The following is a 17,338-nucleotide window of genomic DNA, read 5'->3' as shown; positions in this document are numbered from 1 at the left end:
AACAGGGTTGTCCGTTATCTGCCCTCCTTTATTTGCACTATTGATTGATTGGCAGGAAAACAGCAGAGATCTTATTGGAAGGGACAAACTGATTAATGGGGTAGGTGTGGGCTGGGACGGGGGGTTTTCGGCTGCGTGCATTTTATATATGGATGATCCTGGTTTCTCTTCATAACGCACAAGACCTTTTATCTGTCAAAGGACTTCTAGACTTGACCGACTGTTTAATCCAGGCCTCTGGGAAAAGAAAAAGAGCAAGAACCATAGTGATTTAAGTTGGTGGTAACGCTTAAGGTGTCTTTTTAACATTGAAGCCCCGTCCAATAGATGGGGAACAGATGAGACATATACTGCTGTGAAGAGCAGGGAGAGAGGGAAACAAATTGATATGGAAGGGGAAAGTTAGGCAGAACTAGGGTACTGGAACCTTAGAGGACTGACAATGGAAGGAAAGGTTACAAGCAGTTTGGCAGTGGTTTGAGCTTTATACTGAGCCTAGTTTTTATCTGAGCCAACAACTGCCTTTTAGACCTTTACAGCCACTTTTGTTTAGTATGTCTGACTTGTTGTTGCAGCCAAAAAGAACTGATGGAAGCCAAAAGACCCACCAGGGCGTGTCGTCCAGGACCTGTCATGGTTTGGGGACTGATTTGAGCATACACATAAGCCTGTTGATGGCTGCAACCATCATCCTAAAAACAGCTATGGGCGTGGGAGATGAGGGGGGTCCTACCTCAGTCCATCTGCTGACTACTGCCCCTCGGATCTCTCTCTCCCCGTGTCGATGGTCCTGCGAGCAGCCACCTGAACGCTTTTATCCAGACTGGGCCGACCTGCAGTTTTCACCTTGCCAGCACCTGAAGATTGGTGGTTCTTTTAACAAATCCTCGCCTCTCTCATTTCAGTTTGGGGCTCTTAACGTGGCAGTGGAGTTTGGTGGGTTAATGGCACTCCTCAGAAGCCCCCGCAGTGGGTGTTTAGTGCAGAGATTGAACCTTTAACAGCTTCCCAAACAGACTCCGGATCAAAATGTGGATGGTGGCTCACGAATTTGCGTGTCATCCTCCCGGTCAGGGCCATGCTAATCTTCTCTGTATCGTTCAATTTTGTCATACCTGCCCTGACCTGGCACATTAGACCCTCAGGTGCTGTCTACAATTTAAACCCCTTGTTGTCATACTGACACCAGTGGGCAATGTGCAGGCTGGAGGTCCAAATTCTGTACAAGTAAGTACTCTCCAATGTCACAATAGCAAGTGGGTGGGGACTCCCCCAAAAACATAAATGTCTTCTTGCAATTTGTTTAAACTGCCAGCTAATTCTGTGTCCATGTTTAATTTAAATTTGAAAATCCAAAAATGCCCTGACAGTGGCAAGAGGGTGGTGCCCAATTTGCCCTTCAGGTCAGAGGCTGGACTTGGGCCCCAGCTGCAGTTGGGCTCTGATGGCCAGTAGGGGGGCTGCACAGCAGATGCCCGTGGGCCAGAGTTTGACTTGTGTCTTTTGTCTGGGTAAATGCATAGTTCTGAATTAGGCTCATCCAACAACTGCCTGGGCTAGATTCTTTAGAAGGGCTTGTTTAGTATGTCCGACCCATTGTTTTTGAGGCAAGAACTCTGGTCACCACACGGGGGCTTCGATCCACATGACCTTTCCTGCATGGCAGTGCCAGTGAGTCTTTAGTGCAGCGTTTCCTGTCTTTAACAGCTTGGGGCTGTAGAGTTTGACTTGTGTCTTTTGTTTGGGTTAAGGTGTAGTTTGGAATTAGGCTGAGCCAACAACTTTTTTTGGCTAGATTTTTTACAGTGGCTTGTTCAGTATGTTTGACTGATTGTTGTTAAAGCCAGAAAGAACTCAGGAAGATGACAACATATGATATTTCCCCCATGGCAGTGCCAGTGGCTCTTTTAACCAGCCTTAGAAAACAAACCATGGAGCGGTTACACCTGTTTTAAACATAGTTTTACAGAGTATTATTTATTTGCCCAGTTGTATTTCAACTGGACCATGACAGTTTTGAGAATTGTGGGAGGTTGCATCGGACAGCAAAAGGTGGTTTTGAACTTGTGTCAATTTGGCTAAAAAAAAAAAAAAAAATCTGTTCTTATCAGTTTAATATCTGATACGTCCTCTATCAGGGGACAACATATTAAATGGATTTTTGTCAATAGGATTTGAAAAAGGGGCTTGCTCCATTCCTTCCACGCATTGACCTGGTATTGCAGCGCCGCTGGGAACGGTGCACTCTTCTTCTGTCTTGTGTAAAGCCAAGTAACAACGCGCACCGAGCTGCCCCGTGGTTGTGTTTGATACTGGACCAAGAGCGGCATGCGTCGCAGTGGCTGGCGGACTTCGTGGCCAGGAGTTGTCGCAAGAACCGCTCGGTTTTTACTGAATGGTCTGTAAAACCTCATTGGGCTCCTGGTATCAAAACGTTGCCATAATAATCTAAGACACGACAACTGCGGTGAAAAACGCAGCAGCGAATTTGCACTATTGATTGGCAGGAAAAACAGCAGAGAGAAAATATTGGCGGCACACCAAGTGAGGCTTACCGCGAGGGTGTGGGCTGGGACGACTAGGGTTTTCGGCTGCCCTCGAGTAGAGGGCTGTGCTTGTCCTGGTTTCTCTTCATAACGCACAAGTCTTTCGCCTTTCGCCAAAGACTTCCTAACCGCTAAGCCTAACCCCTAATCCAGGCGTTGGGATGAGAGAAAGAGCTAGAAGCATAGTGACCTAAGTTGGTGGTAACGCTTAAGGTGTCTTTTTTAACATTGAAGCCCCGGTCCAATAGATGGGGGAACAGATGAGACATATACTGCTGTGAAGAGCAGGGAGAGAGGGCGACACTTGATATCCGAAGGGTTGTATGCGGTGGAGAACCGGGTCGACCTAGGGCCGACCGAGCCGTAGCACAAGCAATACAAGCAGTTTGCCGTGTGGTTTGAGCTGTATACTGAGCCTAGAATTAGGCTGAGCCAACAACTGCCTTGGCTAGATTCTTTACAGTGACTTGTTTAGTATGTCTGACTTGTTGTTGCAGCCAAAAAGAACTCAGGAAGCTTCGACCCACCAGCGTGTCGTCCAGGCCCCTCATGGTCTGGGGACTGCCCTTGAGCATCCTGAGCCCGTTGATGGTTGCAGCCATCAACAGGAACAGCCTGGCGTAGGAGATGAGGGCGTCCTCTCCTCTCTCGTCCACTCTGCTGACTACTGCCCCCTTTGTCTCTCTCTCCCCCGATGACGATGGTCACGGCGTAGCCGAGCAGCCACCTGAACGTCTGACCCCTGCGCTGGCCGACCTGCAGCTCGCTCTCGGCCAGCACCTGCCGACGATTGGTGGTTCTCTGCAACCCTATCCCTCGCCTCAGAGCGCACCAGTTTGGGGCTCTTATCCGTGGCAGTGGCCTTTTGGTGGGTTAATGCCAACGCCTCCTCAGAAGGCCCCGCAGTGGGTCTTTAGTGCAGAGATTCATGTCTTCAACAGCTTGGGGCAACACGTGCAGATCAAAATGTGGTAACGCTTCACGAATTTGCGTGTCATCCTTGCGCCTCCGGGATAAGCTTCTTCTCCCTACCTGTTTCACATGGAAGATCCCGCCTCTCGAAGTCACTTGACTGTCATTTGCTCAAGTACATGTGAAACAGTCGAATGGGGTTGACTTGACCCGCAGCCATTGGCCTGTTTCACTTAGCTTCTGTGCTGTGATTGGACAACCCGCCCCTTCCTCCACACCCCCAACGGTAACGTTCAACGTCATGTAGAACGTTCACTGTCATTGCCGGACATTTATTACAAGGTAAGACCAACGTTATTGTCTGTAAAGGGTGCAACAGTGTAAAAATATAGTTTTATATATTACAAAATAAGCAGTTAGCCGTTAAATTGCCAGCCAAAGGTAACGTAGTTAACGTAGTTAGCGTAGCGAAGTCAAGTCCGTCCGTCAATGAGCGTTGTGAAGCCCGTCAATACGAGTCCGGTTCTCGGTGAAATGTGTTCCAAATAACATGGCAACTATCGTGTTAAGTCGTTGTGATATAGTACTACTAATGTGTGCAGTCGAAATTTAAAGTTTAATTAAGCTTTAGATGTTTTACACATAAATCGCCATTAGCATGTTAGCTAGCGAATTGAAGCACGTCAATGCCTATCCTGGTCTCGGTTGTCGGTGAAATGTGTTCAAAATAATATTCCGACTATCGTGTTAAGTCGTTGTGATATAGTACTACTAATGTGTGCAGTCGAAATTTAAAGTTTAATTAAGCTTTAGATGTTTTACACATAAATCGCCATTAGCATGCAGCCTACTGTATTTATTACGCAGTAATACATTTATTTAATCTTTTGATCAGACTACATGGTTATCTTCCTTATATCCTTTAGATGTAGTTACTACAGTTTGGAGTCGAAATTCCAAGTGTAAATATGGTTTTAATGTGTAAACAGGACACCTGTTGTTTAATGTATTGTTAATGTATTATACTGTGATTAGGATGTAAACAGTCCATGTGTATTAGTATGTAAAGCTATTACTGTGTATACCCATGTGTATTAGTATGTGAACACATTACTGTGCATACCCATGTGTATTAGTAAATTATTAGTGTAATTATTAGTGTAATTATAGTATAATTATTAGTGTAAATCCTTAATAAATCCCACAATGGGGAAATTCACACTGTTGTAGCAGCAAGGGGATAAGATGAAAAGTAGCCTAGAAGACAATATAATTAAAGAGAGTGATTATTAAATAGTAAAATCTATTTACAGTAATTTCACAGTCACATGTTGTATTGTATGTTTCATCAGCCCTGTGTGTGTGTGTGTGTGTGTGTGTGTGTGTGTGTGTGTGTGTGTGTGTTGTCCATTTCATATCTTGTCTTTCTAGAAAAATGGAGCCCATTTTCAGATTAAATGAACCTTTAATGAAAGAGCTGGCCCTGCGGCCCTCTAATGAGGCGCTATACTTCAACCGTGACCGGAAGGAGGCCCCTGCCACTGCCCTGGTCAAGAGCCCAGATCAGGTGCAGTCTGAGGCGAGAGATCGGGTGAGAAGGATGGGAGGTGACCCTGCTGATCACCGGCAGGTGCTGGCCTTGAGCGAGCTGCAGTTTGGCCAGTACAGGGGACTGACATTCAGGTGGTTGCTCGGCAATGATGTGGGATACGCCGTGACAATCATCGTGTCCCACGAGGGAGAGAGAGAGAAAGGGGGCATGAGCCTGCAGAGTGCCCTCATGGTCCACAAGGACGCCCTCGTCTCCTATGCCAGGCTGTTCCCGTTGATGGTGGCAGCCATCGACAGGCGTAGGATGCTCGAGGGCAGCCCCGAGACCATGAGGGGCCTGGACGACACGCTGGTGGGGTTTGGTCATCACCGTGACCTCACCTACAAGGCCCTGTACGAGTCATCGGACCACCAGCGGTCATCGTAAGTGTGTGTGTGTGTCTGTGTGTGTGTGCGTCTGTTTCTGTGTCTGTGTGTCTGTCTCTGACTTTTTACCCATTGCTCTTCTGCTCTCTTTGTAGCTATGTAAATTTTGTGAGGAAGGTAAAGGTCAAGTCTGAAGTGTCCATGTTGGCGGACCTAAAAAAATATGTGCTGGCCCGGGATGCAGAGAAAGCAGCCCTGGTGGGAGCTCGGAAGGCAGCCGAGGCAGCACACCCGCCCCTGGACGCCGGTGAACCATCAGACGCCGGTGAACCATCAGACGCTGACCTGCTTGCTGTTGCCATGGAGGTGGAACCGGGCGGGGATGCTCCTCCAGCTGCGTCCCCCGTCTCTCTGTCACAGCCACCACAGCGTCCACTTGCCAGAGACACCTCTGGGGAGAGGTCAGCCCCCGGCGCACAGGTATGCTTAGCAAAATATACTGATAAAGCACTCAAGTAAAAGGAATAAGGAGTTAATTTAAGTAAAAGTTACTCAGTTACATAAAAAAACCTGTAAAACGGGATCTCTCCCATGTAATAAAAATAGGACAAATAAAAAACTATTTGGTTTTTCATTAAAGAAACTCGTCTATACAAATGTATACACGTGTAATAACATGTAAAATAAACTTCTAACTTGTAAAAGTAACTGCATGGCTGCTGTGCTACCTTCAGTTCCTCCCACGTGGCTGGAGGCAGACGCTCCCTGAGGAGCAGCACGACTGGGTGGGCCGGGCGCTGTTCAGGAGGGCACCCAGCGGGCAGGGCGGCGTCCTCACCACAGAACTCCGCCTCTGGTGGCATCCACCAGGCCCCCGGCCCCTCTACACCCAGCGCCCCGCCACAGCCCACCCCTTCTTCCAGCGCCCCTTCTTTCTGTGGGTCCCCTACAGGATGTGGGCATACCGCCTCCGCTGCCCCGTCGCCGCCTGTGGGGGCAAGCTTGCGGGCGCTGGCCTCTACAAAACAGTGAGGAGGGTCTTGGACAGGAGCGGCTGGTATTTCATGGGCACGGAGTACCTGGAATGCAGCTCCTGTCACAAGCGGGTGCCAGGCTGGTCGCAGGACATCTTGGAACAGCTGGATATTGCTCATCGTGAGGAGTTTCCTGCTGTTCTCACGTACAAGTAAGTCATGTAAACAGTAACGGTAAGGGCCGTTTCACATTGTACGCGCCAACGCCTGCGCCAGCATGCCAGCTGTGTAGATTATTGTTTTAATTTAAATCATTCAGGTTTGTTTTAGCTATGTGAAATCAACGTATATGTCTCCACTGAAATACAACACAATCCTATGTTACATTTTTTCTCAGTAACTTTGGTGCATTTGTCAAATCTTAATTGCATTTGCACAACAGCGAGTGCATTTCTTAAAACAATTGGTGTAAACTGCACCGCAGTGACTGACCTGAAAAATCATGTATGTTGCTGGAAATCTTTTATGTGTCCAAAGCAAGTATTTATACCAATGAATCAAACTGACAACCTTAAGCCATTGTTTGTACCAAGATAGCATAAAACTGCTTTTGTGTTGTTGTCCACATTTAACAGTTCACTCTGTAAGTATAGTGTAATGAACAATGCGCATGAAAGGGAGCACTATTCCCTATGTGACAAAGTTACACATTATTGTCATCTCTGATCTGAGAAATGCACCAAAGCAACTGAGAAGAACTGTAGCCTACTGTTGTGAGCTGCGAAAACCAAATACCAAGTCGATTATACAGCTCAATACAGGTATTTGTAGGATGTATTTGTATTGTTTATAAAAGAAAATTATAATTTATACTCTTTATTGATCCCCAATGGGGAAATTACAATTTACGCTTGGTTTTTATTACACAATAATAATATTATATATATTATATCATATGTATGTTTATATGATGTAAAATATGTTTGCACTTATTGACACAAGTCATGTTCATTTTCATTGAAGGCCACCTGTAGGTATATAGGTAGGTAGGCTATATGGCCTTTACACAGAACAACTACCCATTTCCAAATGTTTAAGCTCCAGTTATGGAGGAATTAATTGCACATATGCATTAAACAAAGTGTTTTCCAGAGAATGAATGATGCATGTGTGAATGTAGGCTCATATCTTAGCTTTATTGTACCTAACTGCAATAACTGCAGACCTCTTACTTAAGTACATAAACATGCAATGACACATAGCGTTGAAATGCAACAGTTTATTTAGAAATGAAAACAATCCACACATCTTCATTTATTTAGAGGTAATGTATTTTCTGTGGTTTTCTCCAGTAACCTCCGATTGCCTCTTTTTTCCCTCCCAGGCTGTCCTGCGACCGAGCGGTGATAGGGCTCATGAAGGAGCGCACTTTGGGCAACAGTGCGTCTCGCCTCCGTGCCTCTCTGGTGGAGCAGCACACCAAAGAGTGGATGGCGCGGTCGATGCTCTACCTTTCTGTGCTCCGCAAGCTTCTGGCACCGGGCGCGACGCTGCCGCTGGCGGGGGTGTCGCTTCCACCCATGCACCCGGTGCCCACTGCGCTCTGGCTCATAAATGTCTATGTGAGGGAAGCCTTGTCGAGGCTGGACGAGACACGAGCCAGAGTGACTTCCATCTTTGGTGATCTTTTAAAGATGGACTCCACCAAGAAGGTACGTGTTGTTATCCGCCACAGCGTGCCATGTACCCAGTGTAACGTTTGTTTCGCCATGCGTCTAAATGTTGCTGTGTTGCTGTGTCACACAGATCACCAAAAAGCTTGCGGGCGGTGCCGCTGGAACGGCTGCCTGGGTCACCAATGTCGGCAACGAGTACGGGCAGGTGCTCATGTCTGTCCTCACCGCAGCAGAGGGGGACGGACTTGTCGACATGGCAGCCGGACTGATGAGGCGGTACCGCTTAGCCGGGAAGGCCCCTCCAAAGGTCCTGTACGTGGACCGAGACTGCTGTGTCGCCGCGGGAACGTCTGCAGTCCATCAGATGTTCCACGAGTGGCACGAGCTGGTCGTCAGGCTGGACGTGTGGCACCTCATGCGGCGCTTCGCCAGAGGGGTGACCACCGACAGCCACCAGCTCTACGGCCTCTTCATGGCGAGGCTTTCCTTCGCCATGTTCGAGTGGGATGCCGGAGATGTGTCCCGCCTGAAAGAGGCCAAGCAGTCAGAGGAGGGGGGGGACGTCCAGGAGGTGAAGCTGTCGGCCAAGGAGCTCGCCCGTCACTGCCGGTGCCGCACCAGGGGGGCAGCGGAGACGGAGCGGCTCCTCCAGGAGGTGCTGGACGCCTTCTGGGACATGACGGACACCATGGGCGTCCCCTTGATTGACCGCGCCCGCATGGAGGAGATCTGGAGCACGCAGCGCCGCCACCTCGACTGCATCCAGGACCCAGAGGGGGTGGAGCTGTACACCCAGACGGGGGAGCTCACCAAGGGCGGAGTGAAGCTTCCCGTCTTCCGGTGCGGACGCGGCTCCACTTCCCTGGAATCGTTCCACCTGCACCTGTGCCGCTTCATCCCAGGTAAGTGCATGTGTGGTTTACAACACAACTCACTACATTTCATGCATTTCTGTGGTTATTTCTCCTCACACTAATTGTGTTGCATTATTTCTGCTCAGGGCAATCTGCAAGTGACGTGCACTTCCAGGTGTACCTGCTGGAGGGCCTGGTGCGGTGGAATGAGAACCGTGGCAGGGCGGCAGTCGAGGGAGGACAGAGGTCGGCGCTGCGTTGCTACAGCGCCCAGCTGCAGCACAGCTTCGACCAGCTGACCCAGGAGCTTCTTGGGCTCACGCTGGTCGACACTTACACCCAGCCCAGGGAGTACACAGGTAATTTGCCTTGAGGTTTATGTCACTCTGTCGGCATCTGTCAGTTAGCCCTGTGAAAAGCTGCTATAGATATACTTCAAGGTTAAGACGAGATTGGAGCAATACTATTGCAATTTGTATGTGTTTTGTATCTCCTCTTTTATACCTTTTTATACTGTATGTTGTGTTATATGGAGCTGTGTCTGCAATAAAGCTTTATATATTTAACATCTGTGTCTCTGTGCGTGTGTTTGTGTGTGTGTGTGTATGCACAGGGGAACTCATCGGGGTGGAGTACCTCTACTCCCAGACCAGCGCTGTGCTGCAGCAGGACCTCGGCGATCCTGACGCTCCGGGAGGGACTGCTGAGGAGGAGGCGTGGGGGGGAAGTGACGAGGGGTTCGAGGAGGAAGAAGAGGAGGAGGAGGAGCCAGAGGAGATTCGTCTCCTAGAGCACCACAGCGCTCTCCTCCAGTCCGCAAACCTCGCCCGCCCCCCTGTATCCCACGCTGATCTGATGAAGGTGCAGCAGGCTGAGGAAGAGGAGGAGGAGGACGTTCTCGGGCCAGACGGTCGTGGCGGCTACCAGCACGTCGTGGCCCTGGCCCAGGCCCTTGTCAAACTGCGCCACCGACGTTACGTCACTCCCCGACAAGCCAGAGAGATCACTGCTCTCTGGCAGAATATGTCGGATTGGGACAAGGTGCCGGTGAAATTCACCCCCATGCACAAGGACCGGCTTGACCAGGGCCGGTTCAAGACCTCTCATCGGCACGCTCACACGCCAGGGGTGGACAGTGTGAAGCGGTAAGCAGTCACAATTCATTTCCAAGTCTTGTTTGGTTCTTGTCCTGTCAGTCAGTCAGTCAGTCAGTCAGTCACTCTCTCTCTTACTCTCTCTATCTCTCTCTCTCTCTGTGTGTGTCTATGTAGTGCGGTCCTGGGCCAGGGGGCGGGAGCGGCGCGGTCTCCGAGCGTCTCCAGGCTAGTGGAGGCTGTGCTGTTGGACCTCAGCATCCTCCACTGCAGCGACAGCAGGACGATCGCTGGGGTCCGTATTCATCGCTGGGGTGCCGTCATGAGGGACTACAACATCATAAAAGAAAACGTTTATAGTTGTGCGGCCCTCAAGACGAGCACCTGCATCCAGCTGTATGAAGTCAATCAGCGGACCCTGACGGCATGGTAAGACCTGGGGGCTATTGCCCAAAACCAAGATAATCTCCTGACCAGGCTAACAGCCAGCATTTATTAATCCTGCTGCCTGCTGCCTTTTCTGTTCACTCAGCAGTGGTTTTACCCTCTTGCTATCAGCCTGTATTAAAATCCAACAGGTGTATATTGCTGTTCATTATTATAGTTGTGACCATTATTTTTCACAATTATTCATGTGACAGTCATTGTTGTATGAAGACTGACTGCTGTTCATATTGTTGTTAGAAGTCTGATGAATATATTACTGCAGTTGCAATAATTAGAAATTAAATAACTGATGAATACACTGTGTTACATTCATGTTTACAGTGTGCATTACATTTATCACTTAACTATCATTATACTACTAGTCTTCTGCTCACTTTTAAGGCAAATAGTACAACTGCTCATTTGTGCAAATAATTAGCCTGACTTCTTGAATGGTATGACAGTTTCAATTTTCAATTAACAGCAGTGGTCAGTAAATGTGTGGGTGTGTTGTTGTGGAAGTTTCCTGTTGCAGCAGGGGTAAAGTTTTCAAAGTGTAGTAAAGTGAAACAAATAAGACAGTTGGAACTAAACAAAGTTTAGGTTTTTGTATTTTATTAAAAAGATACATTTGCAAATGTAGGAGCAACATGATTTCACAAAGGGCACAGCAGCCCAGTGTGGAGTCAGTTACTCAAATGAGTGAACAGAACACCAGGCTTATATGCATCTTCAGAGTGACAGCACACACACACTTAGATTATTATGACGCTACAATTTTTACAGGCAATCTGATACACATGAAGACAATCAGAGAATTGCAAGAGACATCTCGGGGGCCGTTTCGCCTCCTCCTCTTCCTCCTCCTCCTCCCCCTGTATGACTTTCACCCCTCCAGTTACATCTCAAACGACATGGGAAAACTTAGAGATAGTTTTAGGGTGACCTTGTAGACCCTATCTGTTCAGAGAGACAGAGATCACATCATGTTCCAGACTGCATGTCTAACAAAGTTAGAATCAAAATCTACATGTGGGAAATGAGATGAACTCTTTCAGCATTTGTGAGAGAATTAAAGTAGAAATAAAACATAAAAATATAAGGAATTATGCCTAAATGCAATGTTTCACAGTACACTGTCATGATTACTAATGTGCCTTTGTTACATTTGGTTTTCTCAGGCACAACAAAAGGAGCAAGAACCAGATGAGGGACATCATCGCTGTAGCGGTCCCAGGCCCCAGCGCCCCAGACAGCAGCGGAGCCCCTGCCTGCCCCACGGACTCTGCTGCAGCAGTCTGAGCAGCCAGACCAGCCTCTCCAGCACCGCCTGCCAGCGGACGCCTCTGGTCTGGCTGCCACCATTAGAGGGCCGCTGGCCCCGGAGCTCTATGACCTCCTCACAGACAGCTCCCACTCTGCCACTGCCTCCTCCTCCTCCTCCTCCGCTACCCAACAAACCTCCACCAGTGCCAGCGCGGACGCCGGCACAGCCCCATCCACCAGTGCCAGCGCGGACCCCACCCCTCCACTTCCCACAGCCGCCGCCGCCACCGCCACAGTCTCAAGGACCACCGCCTGGAGGCGCAAGCTCCAGGAAGAAAAGGAACGGCGTGCCCGGGAGCTGGGAGAACACCTCAAACCAGCAAGGAAGGTCTCCCACTTTAACTGCAGGCGCTGTGGCCAACCCAAGACCAGGGAGTTTGGCCACACGCGTTATAAACAGGAGACCTTCTGCTCCCGGGCTGACGACAAAGGGAGGACTGTGGAGCAGTGGCTGGCAGAGGTGAAGGGGCAGAGGTAAGGTTCCCTCCCCCTCCCTGCGCAGCGAACACTGATGCCCCCTTCTCCCCCTTTAAGGCACCCACACGCTCCACACAGCTCTCCCTCTCTGAGCAAACACTTGTGTGTGTGTGTGTGTGTGTGTCTGTCTGTCTGTCTGTCTGTCTGTCTCTATGTGTGTGTGTGTGTGTGTGTGTGTGTGTGTGTGCGTGTGGTGTAAGCACCGCTCCCTCCCTTTTGGAGGATTTGTAAATATTGTGTATATAGTTCCCAATTGTTTTAAATATTGATAGTAGTGTATATAGTTCCTAATTGTTTTAAATATTGATAGTAGTGTGTATATAGTTGTTTCAATTGTTTTAAATATTGATAGTAGTGTATATAGTTCCTAATTGTTTTGAATATTGATAGTAGTGTATATAGTTCCCAATTGTTTTAAATATTGATAGTAGTGTGTATATAGTTCCCAATTGTTTTAAATATTGATAGTTGTGTGTATATAGTTCCCAATTGTTTTAAATATTAATAGTAGTGTATATAGTTGTTTCAATTGTTGTTTTAAATACACTTTTTCTTTTTTAAACCAATGGTTTCTCCTGCTTCTTTCTGCCTTCAACAAATTAAACAAAATATGGGGAGACTAGGAGGTCATGTTAGGGGTGCATGATATCACTAAATCCTCAGTAACAGTCACAAAATACATCATTCAATTCAATTTTATTTATAGTATGAAATCATAACAGTTATCTCAGGACACCTTACAGATAGAGTAGGTCTAGACCACACTATAATTCTCTATAATTTCTTTAAAAAGGTAAGCTGAGGCTTTATCCTTTCTTTAAATAAATATTAAACAGCTTTATTACAGTGTACAGTGTTTACAAAAGACAAGTTATTACTATACAAACAGTAATTAATAGATAGAAAAGACAAAAACAACCAACCAAACTAAACAAAAACTCAAACTAATGACTGACCAAACAAGTGCTAATGTGTGTATAGTGTATATGCAAATGCTCCTTCCTTCCTGCCTGCAACAACAGTGGGGGTTGACAGGAAGGTGTGGCTGCAAGGTGTTCAGTCCGCCCTCTTCCAAGAGAGGTTTCAAAAAAGCAGTCAAGTCCATTCATTCAAGCATTTCAGTTGGACAGGATGGAAGGCAGAAAAGCAACACGTAAAACCAAACGTGTGGACTCTTCAGGTTTGTTACAAATATACTTAGTTCAATTGCATCTGTGTTTCTAAGTATTATGTACCTTGACTAACAGAGTTCTTTATTACATTTTAAGTGGACTATCAGCAGCCTCCAGAGCCGGCAGCACAGCCAGTGCCGGGGACCAGAAAGAAGTCCACCAGAAAGAAGTCCACCAGAAAGAAGTCCACCAAAAAGAAGTCCACCAGAAAGAAGCCCACCCGTTGTACCCTTCACAGGAGGAAGATTAGGGCACAACAGGACAAACAACTCCTCCAAGGAAAGCCACAGCAGCAGCACAACCCCGGTGACCCCTGCAACATCTGTGGAAAAGCACGCACTGTGGATGGCGGGCACGCCTACGTCAAGGGGCTGTTCTTCTGCGCTGTGGATGAGGGCCCTGGAGGACGCACAGTTCAACAGTGGACCAGGGAGCAGCTGGGCCAAGATGAACTGCAGCTCCCCAGAACCTCGGCGTGGAACCTGAAGCAGAGATGGGAGAGACATGAGAAACCAGGGGGGAAAGTCAGAAAGGCCCACAAACTGAGGGTCTGCCAGCTCTGTGGCCAGCCAAAGCAAAAAGACTATGGCCACAGCCAGCATGGGGGGGAGCACTTCTGCGCTCTCTATGAAGGGAAGACTGTGGAGCTGTGGCTGGCTGAGAGAAGGGCAAAGAAATAGCAAATATGTCTTTGTTTTTTAAGTGTGTTTTTATTATTAGGGTAAATATTTCTTTTTGTTAAGTGCATTTCTGTTATTTTTTTTACTATTTTAATACATTTTTCACTATTTCTAATAAACATTTAATTTAATTGTCTTGTGTATTTCAATATTTTATTTTATTAAATTTTAAATATACACAGTACAGGCCAAAAGTTTGGACACACTTTCTCATTCAATGCGTTTGAATTGGCTACATTGAAGAATCTAAAATATAAGACATGTTTTCAGTTATTTCACACTTTTTTGTTAAGTACATAATTCCATATGTGTTCATTCATAGTTTTGATGCCTTCAGTGAGAATCTACAATGTAAATAGTCATGAAAATAAAAAGGAAACGCATTGAATGAGAAGGTGTGTCCAAACTTTTGGCCTGGACTGTAGTTATGAATAATTATATTATAAATGATGGTAAACAACGGCTTTTGATTGACATGTGTGTTGGGAAAAGAGGGATTACCTGTTGTCAGTCTGATGATCAGGATTTAGAGGGAGATCCAGATGTTCCTGACTGCTTCCAGCTGGAGGAGGACAAGGAGGAGGAGAAGGAGGAGGAGGAGGAGGAGGAGAGCCACGCAGGGTGCGCACGCACGCACGCACGCACGCACGCACGCACGCACGCACACACACACACACAGAGACATATAGACACACACACATATAGACACACACCCTCGCACCCACCCACACCCTAACCTTAACACACGCACCCACCCCCAGACCCGCACCCACACACACACCCACACCTGCACCCACACACCCAGACGCACACACCCACACGCACCCGCACCCACACAAGCACCCACAACACACACACACACACACACACACACACACAGACAGACACACAGACAGACACACACACACAAATAAGACATGCTCTTAGAGGGGCGCAAAAATAGGAAATATTTCTTTTTTTAAGTGTGTTTTTATTATTATTTCTTATGTTTCTTTATTAATTTAATTGATTAAAACCCTTGTCTTGTCTATTTCAACACTTTTTAACTTTGCTTTTTACACCTGGAGCCACGCACAAGGCTAAAAACCACGCGGACGCGTGCGAAATGCGTAATTGTCGAGCAAGTAAAACCATACATATGTCTCCTTGCTCTGCGCCTTTAATTCGCGTGCGAAATGCGTAATTGTCGAGCAAGTAAAACCATACATATGTCTCCTTGCTCTGCGCCTTTAATTCTCAACATGACAAGTAGCCATGTGCTCGGGACGATGGTAAACAACGGCCTTTGACTGACAGGCGTTGGGAAAAAGAGGGTTCAAGGTCATGTAAAGGGTGGCGATCGCTCCAATTTTTTTTTTATAAACGCCATTAGCATGTTAGCTAGCGAATTGAAGCACGTCAATGCCAATCCTGGTCTCGGTTGTCGGTGAAATGTGTTCAAAATAATATTCCGACTATCGTGTTAAGTCGTTTGTGATATATCGTCACTGTGTCCACGTTCGACACCACTTGCTGCTATTGGCCATATCCGGACACTTCCGACGTCACGCGCTTTCCGGTCTTTTTCGCGGTACTTGAATTTTCAACGCCCAAAATGTAAGTATAATTGATTTATACCCATCAAACAATCTATGTATGAAATTTCATTATATGTACACGGACATTTACATGTCTATTTAGTATATGAAAGTGACTTTGATGAGGGAAAGTAGTAAGCGGCAGGCGGCGGCTCGAGGCGGCGATCTTTTCGCTCTACAAAGTTTATTATTTTTACTGTACTGCTGATATGATTTAGCGTTAGCATGAGTATGCATTTTTTTTTGCTAGCTTTAACACGACTCTGTCTGGGCAATACGCTTGTCCATAAGCCCAGCAACATCACGTTTATTCATGTATTAGCTAACTATCATCTAACTGCATGTGTGTGAGAGAGAGGATATTGTGTTAAAAGCCAGTAGTGGCTCTTGCTATTGGTAAATGTGGTTATAACGTTATAGCTAGATTAACCTCAATATAATGCATTTATAAGCTAGCTAGGTTGACAAAAATGTAATGTGTTTTGGATCTCAACGTTTGTAACTTAGCAACTCTTGTGTGGTTTATGTGCTTGGCTGAAAAAGATAAAGAAAGTGAGTCAGAAAAGAATAAGGAATAAGAGAGACAGAAGCAGAGAAGATAAAAAAAAGAGGAACAGTAGAAAACAAGGTAGGCAGTGTGTGTGTGTGTGTGTGTGTGTCTCTCTCTCTGTGTGTGTGAGTGTGTGTGTGTGTGTGTGAGTGAGAGAATTGTATTTCCTTTACAGGAACATCAAGCCCAAAGAAAAAGTAGATATAGAAATTGCCACTTTGGTTGAAGGTAAGTATTTTTGTGTCTATGTAATGTGGCAATTTATAGATTTTGTCAACCTTATTATTAAACAAGACATGACATGCCTAACCTAATTTTGAATTTTAATGTATTTCTAACAAGAATGTATGTGCATTTGCAGATGCCCAACATCAGGCAGATGAGGAAGAGGGAGAGGAAGACCAAAAATGGACCCAAGAGGCAATGGACCAGGCCAAGCAGGAGGTGGAAGCAGGCAGGCTCTCTCACGGACAGGCAGCCATGAGGTTTGGGGTCCCTAAGTCCAGCCTGGTGACCGAGTCAGCGGAAGAGTGGCCTCGATTTTTCCATCACCCATGCAGGCGAAGACTCCTGGTGGAGTACTGTCTGTACTCTTGCTCTGCATGGGTTTCATGACAAAGCCTCAGGTCCTGCCCACGCTCTGGCCATCTACAACCTCCGCCACCAGGATGCGCAGAGGACCGCGCTTGGCCAGGCGTGGTGGATAAACTTCAGGGGAACGGCAAAGATCGCCTAACATCAGGACCCCAGACTTCATTGACCAAGGAGGGCATCCTGTGCTGGGGGCCCATAGAAGACTATTCCGGCTCCTCACCACCACCCTGGAGGAGCATGTGCTGAGGGAGAAACCCCGTCAGATTTATAACTGTGACGAGGCCCAGGGGTTTCAGCTGAAACCAACAGGCGGGCAAGTCATCGTCGTGCGGGGACCAAGCATGCATACAGGCAGGCCCAGGGAACAAGGGAGCACATCACCGTCCCCTAGCCTGCCTGAACGCTGGGGGAGGATATCCCCATTTATCATCTACAAGGGGGATATCCATAGAAACCCCAATAAAGTAGGAGTTCCCAATGCCTCTACGGGAAGTCACAGGCGAGGTACATAGACAGTGAGCTGTTCAGGAAGTGGTTTGTCGGGCACTTCCTGAAGTTTGCCA

At 47.2% G+C, this 17,338-nt stretch overlaps 1 protein-coding gene, 2 non-coding genes and 1 pseudogene across 3 annotated transcripts; 3 read left to right on the top strand and 1 right to left on the bottom strand.

Moving 5' to 3' along the window:
- Window positions 1–1,027: 1,027 nt before the first annotated feature.
- Window positions 1,028–1,132, bottom strand: LOC114552097 (U6 spliceosomal RNA). Its single transcript, XR_003692129.1, has one exon. It is a non-coding gene; the product is annotated as a U6 spliceosomal RNA (small nuclear RNA).
- A 925-nt stretch (window positions 1,133–2,057) lies between these two features.
- Window positions 2,058–2,250, top strand: LOC114552083 (U2 spliceosomal RNA). Its single transcript, XR_003692115.1, has one exon. It is a non-coding gene; the product is annotated as a U2 spliceosomal RNA (small nuclear RNA).
- A 2,643-nt stretch (window positions 2,251–4,893) lies between these two features.
- On the top strand, window positions 4,894–13,624 carry LOC114552074 (uncharacterized). The gene is made up of 11 exons (XM_028572772.1): window positions 4,894–5,432; window positions 5,531–5,855; window positions 6,110–6,561; window positions 7,734–8,061; window positions 8,156–8,927; window positions 9,026–9,238; window positions 9,493–10,024; window positions 10,151–10,402; window positions 11,581–11,644; window positions 11,694–12,199; window positions 13,450–13,624. The coding sequence occupies exons 1-11, from the start codon at window positions 4,894–4,896 to the stop codon at window positions 13,622–13,624; spliced, it is 4,158 nt and encodes a 1,385-aa protein (XP_028428573.1).
- Window positions 13,625–16,604: 2,980 nt separating this feature from the next.
- The window catches only part of LOC114552073 (uncharacterized), an 8,183-nt pseudogene continuing 7,449 nt past the window's right edge, over window positions 16,605–17,338 (top strand).

The sequence above is a fragment of the Perca flavescens genome, unplaced genomic scaffold (genome assembly GCF_004354835.1).
Source record: "Perca flavescens isolate YP-PL-M2 unplaced genomic scaffold, PFLA_1.0 EPR50_1.1_unplaced_scaf_7, whole genome shotgun sequence".
In the NCBI taxonomy this organism is placed as follows: Eukaryota; Metazoa; Chordata; class Actinopteri; order Perciformes; family Percidae; genus Perca; species Perca flavescens.
This window is presented reverse-complemented; position numbering and strand designations above follow the sequence as displayed.

What these genes read in the sequence shown, in the direction of transcription:
- LOC114552074 (XM_028572772.1), top strand. Translation starts at nt 4,894, where the DNA reads ATGGAGCCCATTTTCAGATTAAATGAACCTTTAATGAAAGAGCTGGCC. An exon ending in TCGGACCACCAGCGGTCATC is followed by an intron (nt 5,433 to 5,530) that starts GTAAGTGTGTGT and finishes CTCTCTTTGTAG; the next exon opens with CTATGTAAATTTTGTGAGGA. An exon ending in CCTGCTGTTCTCACGTACAA is followed by an intron (nt 6,562 to 7,733) that starts GTAAGTCATGTA and finishes TTTCCCTCCCAG; the next exon opens with GCTGTCCTGCGACCGAGCGG.